Source organism: Oreochromis niloticus, linkage group LG4 (assembly GCF_001858045.2).
Source record: "Oreochromis niloticus isolate F11D_XX linkage group LG4, O_niloticus_UMD_NMBU, whole genome shotgun sequence".
Lineage (NCBI taxonomy): Eukaryota > Metazoa > Chordata > Actinopteri > Cichliformes > Cichlidae > Oreochromis > Oreochromis niloticus.
The window spans coordinates 933,975-948,779 of record NC_031969.2 but is presented as its reverse complement, the minus strand read 5'-3'; the positions used below and the strand labels follow the sequence as shown (position 1 = coordinate 948,779).

General features: G+C 39.0%; 1 protein-coding gene across 1 annotated transcript; it reads right to left on the bottom strand.

Annotated features, from left to right (window-relative positions):
• Positions 1–7,124: 7,124 nt before the first annotated feature.
• Positions 7,125–14,660, bottom strand: LOC109199917 (uncharacterized). The gene is made up of 7 exons (XM_025906599.1): positions 14,631–14,660; positions 10,960–11,025; positions 10,713–10,775; positions 8,567–8,992; positions 8,300–8,360; positions 7,568–7,663; positions 7,125–7,343 (listed from the first exon to the last, which is right to left on the bottom strand). Exons 1-6 carry the CDS (start codon positions 14,658–14,660, stop codon positions 7,605–7,607), a joined length of 705 nt encoding a protein of 234 aa, XP_025762384.1. The 3' UTR covers positions 7,125–7,343; positions 7,568–7,604.
• Positions 14,661–14,805: the final 145 nt, after the last annotated feature.

Genomic DNA, 14,805 nt, shown 5'->3' with positions numbered 1-14,805 from the left:
AATTGCAGAATAAATTCTGCAATTGTAAATTCATTTTTGAATTCCAATTTAATAAACTGCATTTCAAAATCCTTTTTCCAATTGCAGTTCAAAATCCTTTTTCCAATTGCACTTTAATAAACTGCATTTTAAAATCCTTTTTTTCACTTGCACTTTAATAAACTGCAGTTCAAAATCCTTTTTCCACTTGCAATTTAATAAACTGCAGTTCAAAATCCTTTTTCCACTTGCAATTTAATAAACTGCAGTTCAAAATCCTTTTTCCACTTGCAATTTAATAAACTGCAGTTCAAAATCCTTTTTCCACCTGCAATTTAATAAACTGCAGTTCAAAATCCTTTTTCCACTTGCAATTTAATAAACTGCAGTTCAAAATCCTTTTCCACCTGCAATTTAATAAACTGCAGTTCAAAATCCTTTTTCCACTTGCAATTTAATAAACTGCAGTTCAAAATCCTTTTTCCACTTGCAATTTAATAAACTGCAGTTCAAAATCCTTTTTCCACCTGCAATTTAATAAACTGCAGTTCAAAATCCTTTTTCCACTTGCAATTTAATAAACTGCAGTTCAAAATCCTTTTTCCACCTGCAATTTAATAAACTGCAGTTCAAAATCCTTTTTCCACTTGCAATTTAATAAACTGCAGTTCAAAATCCTTTTTCCACTTGCAATTTAATAAACTGCAGTTCAAAATCCTTTTTCCACCTGCAATTTAATAAACTGCAGTTCAAAATCCTTTTTCCACTTGCAATTTAATAAACTGCAGTTCAAAATCCTTTTTCCACCTGCAATTTAATAAACTGCAGTTCAAAATCCTTTTTCCACTTGCAATTTAATAAACTGCAGTTCAAAATCCTTTTTCCACCTGCAATTTAATAAACTGCAGTTCAAAATCCTTTTTCCACTTGCAATTTAATAAACTGCAGTTCAAAATCCTTTTTCCACTTGCAATTTAATAAACTGCAGTTCAAAATCCATTTCCCTTTCCTGTTCGCTCCGGGATTAGCTGCTGGATTAGCTCCTGGATTAGCTCTTCGATTAACAACTTGCTGGAGGCTATTCAAATTAGCCACACCGTGGGATGTAAGGAGCTCTCTGATTGGTTGGTCGGACACAGGCTGTCTGCCAGCCTGGATTTTTCTAGCTCATAGCTTCTCCCTGCTACGAAGCGTGTGTGCTTGTACAAAGGCCGTTCAGCGTCGGGATTTACACTCGGCTCGACACGGATATGTGAAGAATGAACGGAGCCTGCAGCGAAACGGAGAGCCAACCTCTGACTGAGTGCCTGTCTACACATTCTGACCACCTGTTGAAGGTAAGGTGCTAACGTGGCTAACGCTAGCGTCACCGCACGTAGCCCCGTTATTTTAAGATCATTTTAGCTAATGAAAGTTTTACGTCGCAGCTGTACGAGCTCGCTACGTGTTTTGTGAGCTGCTGTGCTCTTCACAAATAAAGCTGGAAGCAGCTCAGACTGTTAGAACCAGCACTGAGCCCTGTTACATTTATACGGTGTTAGAGCAATGGCTGCAACCTACAGCCTTTAAACTAGCGATTACAATGCTGACAGTAAACTCGTCAGTCCAGATGTTACCACATTACTCTATGGTACTTAGAGTTAAAACAACTGAGACAGGCTGATTAAAATAACAGCTGTCAGTTCTCTCATTCCTTATATCAAGACTGGAGATCACACTACTGATTTCAGTTCATTTAATATGTGAGTGCACAGATTCATTCTCAACTGGACATAAATGATGATCAATGGTTGTATATATGATGAATTCATCAAATCCCAGCCTCTAACACAGTGCGCTGAATCTTAGCTTTGAATGTCCAGTATATTCTAATCAGTGCAATGTAAGCATTCACCGAACCTATAGTATCTACACCTGTGTGGCAAATGTGTGGTAAAGATACAGATAATGAAATTTAATTATTAATACAATATACATCATGAAAAATGAAAGCTGAAATTGATTCAGTTTAGTACTTTTCTCTGTATGCTCTGTGATTATAAAGGCCTTAAATTCTGTGATATATACTGTAAATGATTTTCACAGAAGTCTTAAAGTACTTAAATCACTGCTGATAGTCTGGTTGTTTATATTTTCACATGTTTTTGTGTCTGTAGGGCTGTTTGATGACGATTTGGACTCCTCTGGGAGATGAGGACACACCCACATCTGTTCCATACTGCAGCCATTGATGGTGTTACAGCTCTGAGTCAGCTTTGGGCCATCAGACGCACACACTGGAAAACCAGCACCTGGACTTCATGCAGGAGAGACGGCCTCAGTGATGTAGGTTCATAAGCAAGTTCAAACATTTCTGGCCTCTTATCACTTAGATTTTGAATGCATTTAAAGCAGGAACTGCACACTAGGGGTGGGTTTTAATAATCGATTCATCGATTAAAATCGCCTGGCTTGGATAACGTGAAATCGATTCATTAAAATCCTGAATCGATTTTTTAATATAAATTTATTTTGTCCGAAACACCAGAATCTCAGGTGAAACCTCACAAAATTTCAACAACCACCAAACAGCTAAGACAGTAAATGAGAGGAGGTACACGGATTCTGCACAAGGACGTAAACACACAGCGCGGACCCGCGGATCAGAATCAGTGAGATGTCGCCTTTCTCACACGACGGGCGCTGCAGCTTTAAGCGTCTGCGCGCGTTCCCGCGGACGGCAATCACTTTCTGGCACAACAACTGCACGGACACGGTCGGTGCTGAAAGCCGACATCTCGCTGATTCTGATGTTTCGGCGGGTCCGCGCTTTGTGTTCACGCCCTTTTTGCGCTGATTCTAAAGCTGTTAGTTTTATCTCTCTCCAAACAATATTGACTGAACCAGCAGCAAAAGAAGATCCAAACTACGCTTCACGTAAACATCGTCATGAATTCCCTCTGACTTTTACTGGTTTGCTTCACCCACGATAAAATCACACTTCATGCACAGCTCTCTCTCTCTCTCTGTACTGTTTTCTGCATTATTCGCTTGGTTGTTACGCGCAACTCTACTGTTGTTTACAGCGCTGTCGGCCGCAGGTTTTTGTTTTTTTGTTTTTTTTTTTCGTTTTACATACTTCCGAAAAGAAAACCTAATTTCTGCCGTTCAATACTGAACAAATTTAAACTTTTTAAAATTATGCAAAATGCAAAACGCTTAGCCGTGTCTCTAATAAAACCGCTGTAACGTCAGAGGTAACGTTCATATGTTGATTAATGGTTTTCTTTCGTTTTTGATGTACTGCAGTGTTGTGGAAGTTTTCCATTAAATAAAGCCTGCAGATGAGCGGTGAGCGGTAGCTAACATTCTTTAATCAAAACACACAGAACAGACAACCAAGCTTGTGGAGAGCCTGCATGACCGCGGGGCAGGGTCAGCAGAGTCTCACTGAGCCTAGCATGGCTCTCAGTTAAATACCTTCTCCAGGAACAAAAGGCAGTACAGCTGTTTCACACCTTAAGGTTCACACTCCCTTGCTACCTCCCAGAGTCCTCGAAGAGACAAAAGACTCTTCCTGTGGAGTGGTCTGCTTCCCCCCAACTTCCTTCTTACAGTATGGGTGTCAGACATGTTAAAATCCAGTGGCACCAAGGCATTATACAATAAAATAATGTGATTAGTACATAAGTAAAAGAAATTCCTTTACAGTAGATACATATTTTTATAAAATCCCAGGCCAGGAAAACCACCTTCATGTTTTTCTGTTTTATCTTTAGCTACTTTGACACAAAGGCATCTGCTGTGACGCTCACACCTTTGATAAAGTCTTGCGTGTGTCAGCTTCCTTTTTATAGATACAAAAATATGTCAATGAAATCTGAATTATATTTCTGTCAAAATTTCCCAGATTCAAATCGAATTTAATCGAATCAAATTGAATCGAATCGATTCGGGACCTTGTGAATCGGAAATGAATCGATTCTAGAAATCAGTGACGATACCCAGCCCTACTGCTCACCTAGCTGTCAAAAGTTTGGCAGCATGAGTACTGTAAAGTTTTGTAGGGTCCTTGTTAAAAATTCCACAAGCACCACACCACATTTGTCACATATAGTTCCATTTTGTACAGTACATTTTTGAAATTATATATATGAATATATATATATATACTATATATCCTAGTTATCCACTCGTCAGTAATTTTTGAGTAAATGGATGTCACTGATAAATCAGTGGTGATTCACCTGCAAATGTTTTTAACAAACTTTGTTTTTTGTAGAATTCATCAGCAGCTGTGGAGAGATGCATTTGAATATCTTCTGGTTCCACTTTTCCTTACCTGGAAGCTGAGTATTGCTGATTTCTGACAAGGACACAAACCTCAGTGCTTATCATGGGTGCTACATCCTCTGTGCAGCAATTCCAGAGAAAACGAGAGAGCAACGACCACTCATTAAGACCAGCCAGAAATCTGTCCCTTTCTGGCAGCTGTGGAAACTTCCAATAAGAAAGTTTGCATTCTTAGAACAATGCTGGATCATGTGTGATGTGTCATCATATGAGGATATTACATTTTGCCTTAATTCTGCTCAATTAAGTGTTTTGATCGTTGATCCAGTATGGCAGCTTTGTGTTGTGCTGCAAGTTAAAACCCATTGTCCTCATGAGCACAGCATCTAACAACTCTCCTTAAAAAAAAGTCGATTGACTTTAACTGGACACAATGGTTTCCAGTGGGAGATGCATTCATCACTCATCCGTGACACTGGAGAAGTCACCTGGATGAGTGATAAAACAATTTTCCATGGAAAATCCAGAGGAACTAAACTTTGTTTTTGTTTCTTTGGGCTCAATTTTGCCTGAGGCTGAAATTGAGCCCAATTGAGCCCAAAATGTTTTCTTCTTTCAGAAGAAAACATTTTGCCAATAATCAGATAAAAAGATTGTTGAACCAGGTGGTATTCTCTGGAGTTTAAGACCAAAACTGAACTCAGTGAATTGACATTAGACTGGAATTCATAAGATGAATAGAAATACTGCTGAAGCTGAATGATATGTATGTATGTATGTGTGTGTGTGTGTGTGTGTGTGTGTGTGATCTTTGTTTTCTCCAATTCACCAGGTCTGTAAAGTTCAGTATGACTGTGGTACATGATACAAAAGAATAAATACAGAAGAATAACAACTTTATGTGAATAACTTTACTCTTCTTAAAAATAACTCATAAAACAAGTAAAAGTACAAATGTGTACAAGTTAGAGACTTCCTCAGTAAGTTTACACTCTTTTGGAGTGATTTTAATTGTGTGTTAAAGAAGAAAGAGATTAGGAGGTAAAGTAGAGGATGCAGAGTCCATCATCACGGAGGCCGTCTCTCCTGCATGAAGTCCAGGTGCTGGTTTTCCAGTGTGTGCGTCTGATGGCCCAAAGCTGACTCAGAGCTGTAACACCATCAATGGCTGCAGTATGGAACAGATGTGGGTGTGTCCTCATCTCCCAGAGGAGTCCAAATCGTCATCAAACAGCCCTACAGACACAAAAACGTGAAAATATAAACAACCAGACTATCAGCAGTGATTTAAGTACTTTAAGACCTCTGTGAAAATCATTTACAGTATATATCACAGAATTTAAGGCCTTTATAATCACAGAGCATACAGAGAAAAGTACTAAACTGAATCAATTTCAGCTTTCATTTTTCATGATGTATATTGTATTAATAATTAAATTTCATTATCTGTATCTTTACCACACATTTGCCACACAGGTGTAGATACTATAGGTTCAGTGAATGCTTACAGTGCACTGATTAGAATATACTGGACATTCAAAGCTAAGATTCAGCGCACTGTGTTAGAGGCTGGGATTTGATGAATTCATCATATATACAACCATTGATCATCATTTATGTCCAGTTGAGAATGAATCTGTGCACTCACATATTAAATGAACTGAAATCAGTAGTGTGATCTCCAGTCTTGATATAAGGAATGAGAGAACTGACAGCTGTTATTTTAATCAGCCTGTCTCAGTTGTTTTAACTCTAAGTACCATAGAGTAATGTGGTAACATCTGGACTGATGAGTTTACTGTCAGCATTGTAATCGCTAGTTTAAAGGCTGTAGGTTGCAGCCATTGCTCTAACACCGTATAAATGTAACAGGGCTCAGTGCTGGTTCTAACAGTCTGAGCTGCTTCCAGCTTTATTTGTGAAGAGCACAGCAGCTTACAAAACACGTAGCGAGCTCGTACAGCTGCGACGTAAAACTTTCATTAGCTAAGATGATCTTAAAATAACGGGGCTACGTGCGGTGACGCTAGCGTTAGCCACGTTAGCACCTTACCTTCAACAGGTGGTCAGAATGTGTAGACAGGCACTCAGTCAGAGGTTGGCTCTCCGTTTCGCTGCAGGCTCCGTTCATTCTTCACATATCCGTGTCGAGCCGAGTGTAAATCCCGACGCTGAACGGCCTTTGTACAAGCACACACGCTTCGTAGCAGGGAGAAGCTATGAGCTAGAAAAATTCAGGCTGGCAGACAGCCTGTGTCCGACCAACCAATCAGAGAGCTCCTTACATCCCACGGTGTGGCTAATTTGAATAGCCTCCAGCAAGTTGTTAATCGAAGAGCTAATCCAGGAGCTAATCCAGCAGCTAATCCCGGAGCGAACAGGAAAGGGAAATGGATTTTGAACTGCAGTTTATTAAATTGCAAGTGGAAAAAGGATTTTGAACTGCAGTTTATTAAATTGCAGGTGGAAAAAGGATTTTGAACTGCAGTTTATTAAATTGCAAGTGGAAAAAGGATTTTGAACTGCAGTTTATTAAATTGCAAGTGGAAAAAGGATTTTGAACTGCAGTTTATTAAATTGCAGGTGGAAAAAGGATTTTGAACTGCAGTTTATTAAATTGCAAGTGGAAAAAGGATTTTGAACTGCAGTTTATTAAATTGCAACTGAAAAAAGGATTTTAAAATGCAGTTTATTAAAGTGCAATTGGAAAAAGGATTTTGAAATGCAATTGGAAAAAGGATTTTGAAATGCAGTTTATTAAATTGGAATTCAAAAATGAATTTACAATTGCAGAATTTATTCTACAATTCATTATTAAAGCACAGAAATTTTTATTTCGATGCGCGTGGCTCTTGTGGTCCTCCATACGCCTTGGCCCCCCAAGGTCAGCAGCATCTTCCTCTGTATCATGTTCATCGCTTGCAAATGTGACATAAAGCATCTCACAGCTTTCTGCAAACTTGGGTCTCTTGAACTGACACAAAGCAGTCGACCACACATTGGCTCGACTGATATGGAGTTGTCTTGTTCCTGGTGTAATGACTTTCTCACCATGACCTTCAATTTCTTCTTTGCTGAGCTTCTTAAAAGACCTATATAAAAAAGGGACAATGACAAACAGATCTTGGGGAAAAATGGAAATTTGCTGTACATTTGACTCAAGTGCACCGAGTTACAGATAATTATGTTGTGATAGTCCATATTAAATTAGTCAGAAATGAGCAATTACCTTTGTAATTGTGTAACTTCAAAAAAATGATGCAAGTAAAGATGCAAATAAGATATTCAATTATCAAAGGTTACTTTCAAATCTTACCTTGAAATATGAACTTCACTCTGTCTATCAGACTCTTCTAGGAGGCTACGCTGAATTGCCTCTTCAAGAGCTTCATCTTCCTCCAGAAAAATAGGGCTAAGTAGACAAGAGATATTAGAAATCATAAAACATGTCAGCCTTGAAGAATTTCTCACACTACATCGTTAAAAAAAAAATTAAATGTAAATCCTAAAGTTGCAGTCATTCAGCAAAAAAAACAAAAAAAACAAAAGAAACCCCCAAACATGCAAATTGGAAACCTGCATCGAAACAATATCCTAAACAACATCTAAAATGAAGGATGTCTTTAACCCCTAGACAACAGCTTACACAAATTCTGCCACATTATATGGAAACATCTGCTGTCCCTCTGCCTGTCCCTCATTTTCACTCTCCTGAATGCAGCCCTCTGTTTCCTGATGCTTGGCCTCACTTTCACCTGGTGTTGCAGGCAACGCATGATGCACTGAACAAAGGAAAGAAGGTCAGCATGACTTGCTTCATAATGTTAACAGAGCCTTTATATATATCCTTATATTAGTTCAAGTGAAAGTTGGGCACATATTCCTCCTTGGCTGTAATCACCTGTGATAATCTGTAAACATTAAAATCGGACAAACTAATGATGCTCTCATCAAACAAACCTCCCAGGAATTATTACTCACTGCAGTAACAAAATCTAACTGGTCATTGAGCTTAGAACCTCACTAGGTTTTCATTCACGCCACATACCTCGTCTTCTCCGGCAGACTGGACTTTCAAAGTCACTATCAGACAGCTCTTCTGGTTCCTCCTGAGGGAAAAGAAAGCATGTTCTACATAAAATCAAATACAGTTGCACCAAATCACTGGTAACACAGAGGCACATGGCTGCACTAAAAACTGCTTACACCTGCTAAAAGTGCAATATTAATTAATACAATTAATAAAATTATGTTAAGGGAACAGACTAACTTTTTAGACAATAAATATTTCTGCACTGCAATATAAAATGTTTACCTGTGCAGGTTTTTCTATCCCTGCCATTATATAGAGGCAGGTGGTGGAACAAATCGAGCCAACTTCTTGGCCACCCCAAAGAAAACTGCTAGAAACATTTGGTTTCATTAGTCGTTTACATCCTCTAATTGTACTCAAATACTCAAAAGGGAATGTCTGGCCAGTTGACAGTGCAAATGTTCTTCTGAAGATTGCTGCTATTTCTTCTCTAAGTTGTGCTTCAGACCAGTCAGATGTAAAGGAGATCTTCCCAATAAGGCCATCTTGTGCTAGTTTTGCTCTTGAATCTCCTCTCGGTATGAGAAACGTTGATGCTGAAGACAAGGGCAAGCACACGACATCTTTTGTATAGTGTTTGCAGGTCTTGTTTTTTCTCACAAAATGTGAGCGCGTAGCATGAGCTTGAGGAACTGATGGAAGAGGAACCTGAAATGAATTCAAACACAGATACAGATAGACATCTATGCATTACAATACATCCGTAAGGTTTCTGTTATCTGTTCATTAAAAAACAAAAAAAACTGTAGACTCAGACCATCTTACTATTGTCTACCCATTACACAGAAAACTGAACCTTTTGTATCTTGTAGATTAGCATTTGGTGACTGTTGGTCAAGTTGGTGATTCAGTCCCCAGGTGCTCTAATCTACAGCTCCCAATGGGTTTATCTGAGTATGACTGTGTGCGAATGTTGGACAGAAAAAGTGCTTGTATTAATCTGTGCCTGTGAATGGGTAAATGAGATGTGTTGTATAAAGTGCTTTGAGCACTCAATTAGAGTAGAAAAGGCCTGCAGTTAGGTCAATGTGTATTTGGACCCTAACAAGTTTTATTTTGTTGCCCGTTTACTGAAACATTTTCCAATCATAATTATATCATGAACATGATGTGCAGACTCAGCTTTAATTTAGGGTATCCATATTAAAATGATGATGTCATTACCAATTAAGCAGATAAAAGGCCTGGAATTGATTTGAGATGTAGTGTTTGCATTTTGAAAATTAAGAAATTAATATAGCCACTATAGTGACCATCAAAACAATGAGAAATATTGACGTAAAGTTTATTTTGCGACACCACAGAACAAATGATAGTGTATAATATGAAATGATAGATGTTTTTATATCATCATATCGAACAGTCCTAATACAGAGGGTTCACTGCAAGGTGCAAGCCACTCATAAGCCTCAAGAATAGAAAGGCTAGAATGGACTTAACAAAATACAAAACAAAAAAAAACATCAAGTAAAAGCCAGCAAAATTTTGGAAAAACATTCTTTGGACAGATAAAACCAAGATCAACCTCTACCAGAATGATGGCAAGAAAAAAGTATGGAGAAGGTATGGAACGACTCAAAGCATACCACATCATCTGTAAAACATGGCAGAGGCAGTGTGATGGTTTGGGCATGCATGGCTGCCAGTGGCACTGGTAGTGTTTACTGAATATGTGACACAGGACTGAAGCAGCTGAATGTGTTCAGAGACATACTTGTCTGCTTAAGTCCAGCTAAAAGTAGTCACAATGATTGGGTAGCATTTAATAATAAAGATGGAAGATGACCCAAAACATACAGTCAAAGCACCACATGACTTTATTAAAGTAAAGAAATAGAATATTCTTGAATGGCCAAGTCAGTCACTGGATTTTAACCCAATTGAGGATACATTTCACTTGTTGAAGACTAAATTTAGGACAGAAAGGCCCACAAACAAACAGCAACTGAAAGCCAATGCAGTAAAGGCCTGGCAGAGCCTTAGTAAGGAGGAATGCCAGCATCTGGTGGTGTCCATGACTTCAAGACTTCAGGCTGTCATTGCCAACAAAGGGTTTTGAATAAAGTAATAGAAATTATCATTTTATTTTCAGTTATTTAATTTGTCTAATTACTTTAGAGCCTCTGAAATGATAGGATTGTGTTTACAAATTACTTTTTTCCCCTCACATTTTTATGCAATCATTTCGTCCAGCCCATTGAATTAAAACTTAAAGTCTGCACTTCAACTGCATTGGAGTCGTTTCATTTTTAATTCATTCTGGTAATGTACAGAAGCAACATTAGAAAATGTGTCTGTATCAAAATATGTATGAACCTGACTGTATATCAAAACCAGTCAGCTAAATGATATGTGTAAGAAGGCCTACCGAGCGGTACGGTATCCCAGTGGAGACGGCAGGTCTACTTGGTCCAGGTGCATTGCTGGATTCCTAAGGAAACATTTACATCAAGAACGACTGTTACCTACCAAATAAATAAATAGAGTTGTATGATGTTCGATCTCTGTCTGCTGCCTAAAAAATGAAATAATTGAGGACTAGCTAAGTAATTTAGCTTTGCTAGTTTTGCTAACACTGCTATCAACCCGTCCAAAATGCTATACAATGAACTTACCAGTTGAGGGTGCACTACCGCTGAATCGTTGGATGGCCGACAAAACGGCTCTTCCAATGTTTTCAGCTAAATCGCTGGACATGCTGGTAGGGAACAGGTGAAGCAGCTCATGGCAGTCAAAAGTGACCCTGAGAGGAGCGCAGACACACAACCTGACCACGACCGGCACACTTTAGCGCGGGAGGTTTTCTTGAAGCTTTTATTTTGGTATTTCCGTTGACCCGTACAGTAAATTTGCATATTAGCTAAATATTTAGTTTCCCGTAACATTTAGATTTAACATTTAACATTTAGATTTATATATAATATTTAGATTTAACATTTAACATTTAGATTTATATATAATATGTACATTTAATATTTAACATTTACATTTAGATATAATATTTAGATTTAACATTTAACATTTAGATTTAACATTTAGATTTAACATTTAGCATTTAGATTTAACATTTAAAATTTTACTAAATGTTGTAAAAAATGACTCGAAAAACACAGATTTAGAGCTAAATGTGGAAAAATGTTGCCGTTAATTTCGGCATGTTTCAGTTTACAAACGGCGCCCCATAGTATTGCTACAGGAGAAAATCACGTGACAGCTGCCGTGTCATACACAACGATTTTTATAAAGTAATTGGTTGTACAGCGATGAGGTATGAAACTGTGTTTATCGGGAAGAGCAAATTCGTGCTGAGAGTAGACGAGGAGGAGACTATCTTTGGTGCTGTTTGTGACTTTACGTTTTAGGGTCATCATCACCGCAACCGCTGAGGAAAAGGACATTTTCTCCAGTCTGGGATCATTTAACACTGCCTCCACCCCTCACATACACAATCACTCCGACTGTCATGAGCGCGTATATATCCTAAAGCAGTGGTTCCCAAACTTTTTTTTGCCAGGCCCCCCTTTTTTTTTACAAGAAAAATGTTCGCCCCCCCCCAACACACACACACACACACAAACACACAAACACATCCTCCAAACACACACACCCATATTTTGTTTACAAACTCCATTGCGGTTTATTTCACACCTCAAACATTTAGTAAACAATTAAGCAAATACAAGTAAACGGCAATAAATTACAGGTAGTAATAAAATAAACTACTAACTCTTTTACGCTACGTCCACACCTACACGGGTGTTTTTGAAAACTCAGCTGTTTCTATGCGTTTGGGCTTTTCGTCAACACGTAAACGGCGTTGCGATTCACCGAAAACGGAGATTATTTAAAACTCCTTTTTTGCGTTTATGTGTGGACGAGGAATACAGAGTTCGTCACGCAACGTCAAAGGTATGTGCCTCTTTTCACGTCACGCTGTGCGCCACATTATTGTTTACATGAGATAAATTGCAGAATGGCAGATAGAGACAAAATACTGTTACTGTTAATCTGACTATCTTCAGGTTTTACACGCTTACATATACACACGCAGTTACTGTCCCTCCATTTAGAAAGGCAGAGGCGTCACAGTGTAATTATTTTACGTGTAGTTGTTTTTTTTTCCTGTGTAATAATATTCAACATTGCTATCAATACATTTTTCAAAAAATGTCTGTCTGTGCGAAATGGGTTTAAACACATAAACAGCTGTGGGATACTGTTTGTCCGTGATTTGAACCGGGGGAACAAATTACGGCAGGATCAGCCTGATATTATTTGTATCCCACTGTAACTTTACTGCATAAAGAGCTAACATGTCCAAAATGTCAGGAGTAGTTAGTTATTACAAGAAGTGTTTGTGAACTAAAAATCAAGAATGTGGGATACTGTTTGTCCGTGATTTGGAGAGCCCAGCGCTGCTCCCGACGCAGGGAAAACTAATTTTGCAGGGGAGACCTACCTTGGCACTTGTGCAGGTGAAGCCAAAGGGAAGATATGCTTCACCATATTTTCTAGTCTTTGGCTTCGAAGGAAGTTGGTTTGGAAACATATTTGGCGATGCTTCATCTCCTGCTTTGCGTTTGTGTGGGAGCCCCGTCAAAAACCTGTCCACAGTGTCCAAGCGCTCTTTTTTTTTTTTTCCTTTTCATACCGCGCCCCCCCTGCAATGGCTCTGCGGGGCGGGCCCCACACTTTGGGAACCTCTGTCCTAAAGCAAAACTAAACAAAACATTCACTTTGATTTCCTGTTCTTTACTTATACATCCTTGTAAAAAGTATTTTTGTAAATTCTGCATTTGACATACTATATTAGTCTATCATATCGTTTTGTTATAATTTAATTAATTGGAATATAGAGTTATCTTTCATTCAGTTAGCACTTTACCATCAGCTGGTTATGTAAACAGGACCGTTCAACACTCATTTGGTGTCTAGATATCAGAATAATTGAGCAAAGTTCAGTCCTTCTCCACACTCTTTATAAACGCTGGCTGCAATCATTATTTAAATCCAGCAGATGTCGCTGCAGCTAACAATGCACTCAAAGGTGAGCACAACATGCTGTCTTGATTGTAGATGCTTTGTTTGTTTGTTTTTTTATTAGTTTTTCTTACACAATTCAGTCTTTGGCTAAGCTGATATTTGTTGTTATAAACATGTTATATTAAAAGGAAAAAAAAGGTATTGTCTCTTTGATGTCATAAAGTCATTTTCATCTTTTTCATTTCATGTAACCTTTCATTTTGTTTTATGTGAAACTGGTCAACTGCATAATTTAAAAAGCATTTAAAAAGAAATGTAAATTATGTGTGTTGGTGCTATCAGTCCTCATTTGGCTGAAATTCCACTATATACATGATAAAACTGGAAAATCAATCTGTTTATCATTTTAACATCCATCCATCCATCCATCCATTCGCTTCCGCTTATCCTTTTCAGGGTCGCGGGGGGCGCTGGAGCCTATCCCAGCTGTCATAGGGCGAGAGGCGGGGTACACCCTGGACAGGTCGCCAGTCTGTCGCAGGGCCAACACACAAGGACAGACAAAACATTTTAACAGTCAAAACAAATATTCAGATGTTGTGTTATTGCATGAAAATACCAGGTAGCTTGGCACATCCAAGCTTATCCCACAAGTGTTCAATGGGGTTGAGGTCAGGACTGCAGGCATGCCATTCCATCCTTTTCATTCCCAAATTCTGGAGGTAGTCTGTGTAGGGGCAAGTCTTGCCATCTTAGAGTACAGAATTTGAGCCCAGACTATCGAGATAGGGGATTGCCACTTGTATCTTATCCATATCTCTCTGTATTGAGATTGCTTCCAATAATCACAAGCCTTGTTTTTCCTTCTTTTTTGCCTGTCCTGTTTGGCAGTGTAGCAATCTGAATTATTGTCTGAAGGCCAAACAAAATGCCCAACAGATTTATTTTCCCAAATGGACCATTACAGCTTTTGTTCCAAGAACCATACATGCGATTTAAAATTGAGAAGTGGGCACTGGCACCAGAGGTGAGGCTGATTAAACAGACTGTCCTCAGGGTGCCATTCAGTGTACCCACGCAAGGCCCTATTTGTGTATGTGATGAGAGTGTAAGTAATGTAAGTGCCTGTTAAGGAATAAAACTGAGGCATCGGTGGGCAGGAAGGGACAGAGGAGGAATACCTCCCCTGCAACTCAGTGATACACCTTTACCTCAAGGTCCTGCATGTGTGGTGGTGTGATGAAGCAGGAAGAGAGAAGCAATTAGGGATGGAGGGGAAATGATTGGGACAGGGGGAAAGTACCTGGAGCCAGCTCCCCCCGCTGGCCCCCATGGGTACCCCTGTTCCCCAAAATCCACCAAGAGCAGGGGTCCGGGCCCATCCAGTCTGGGGCCCACAGTAGCAGCACTACAGCCTTATTTTTCCAGTGAGGAAGATGCCACTGGACATATCGCAATGCCTCTATCAAAGGCTGTTA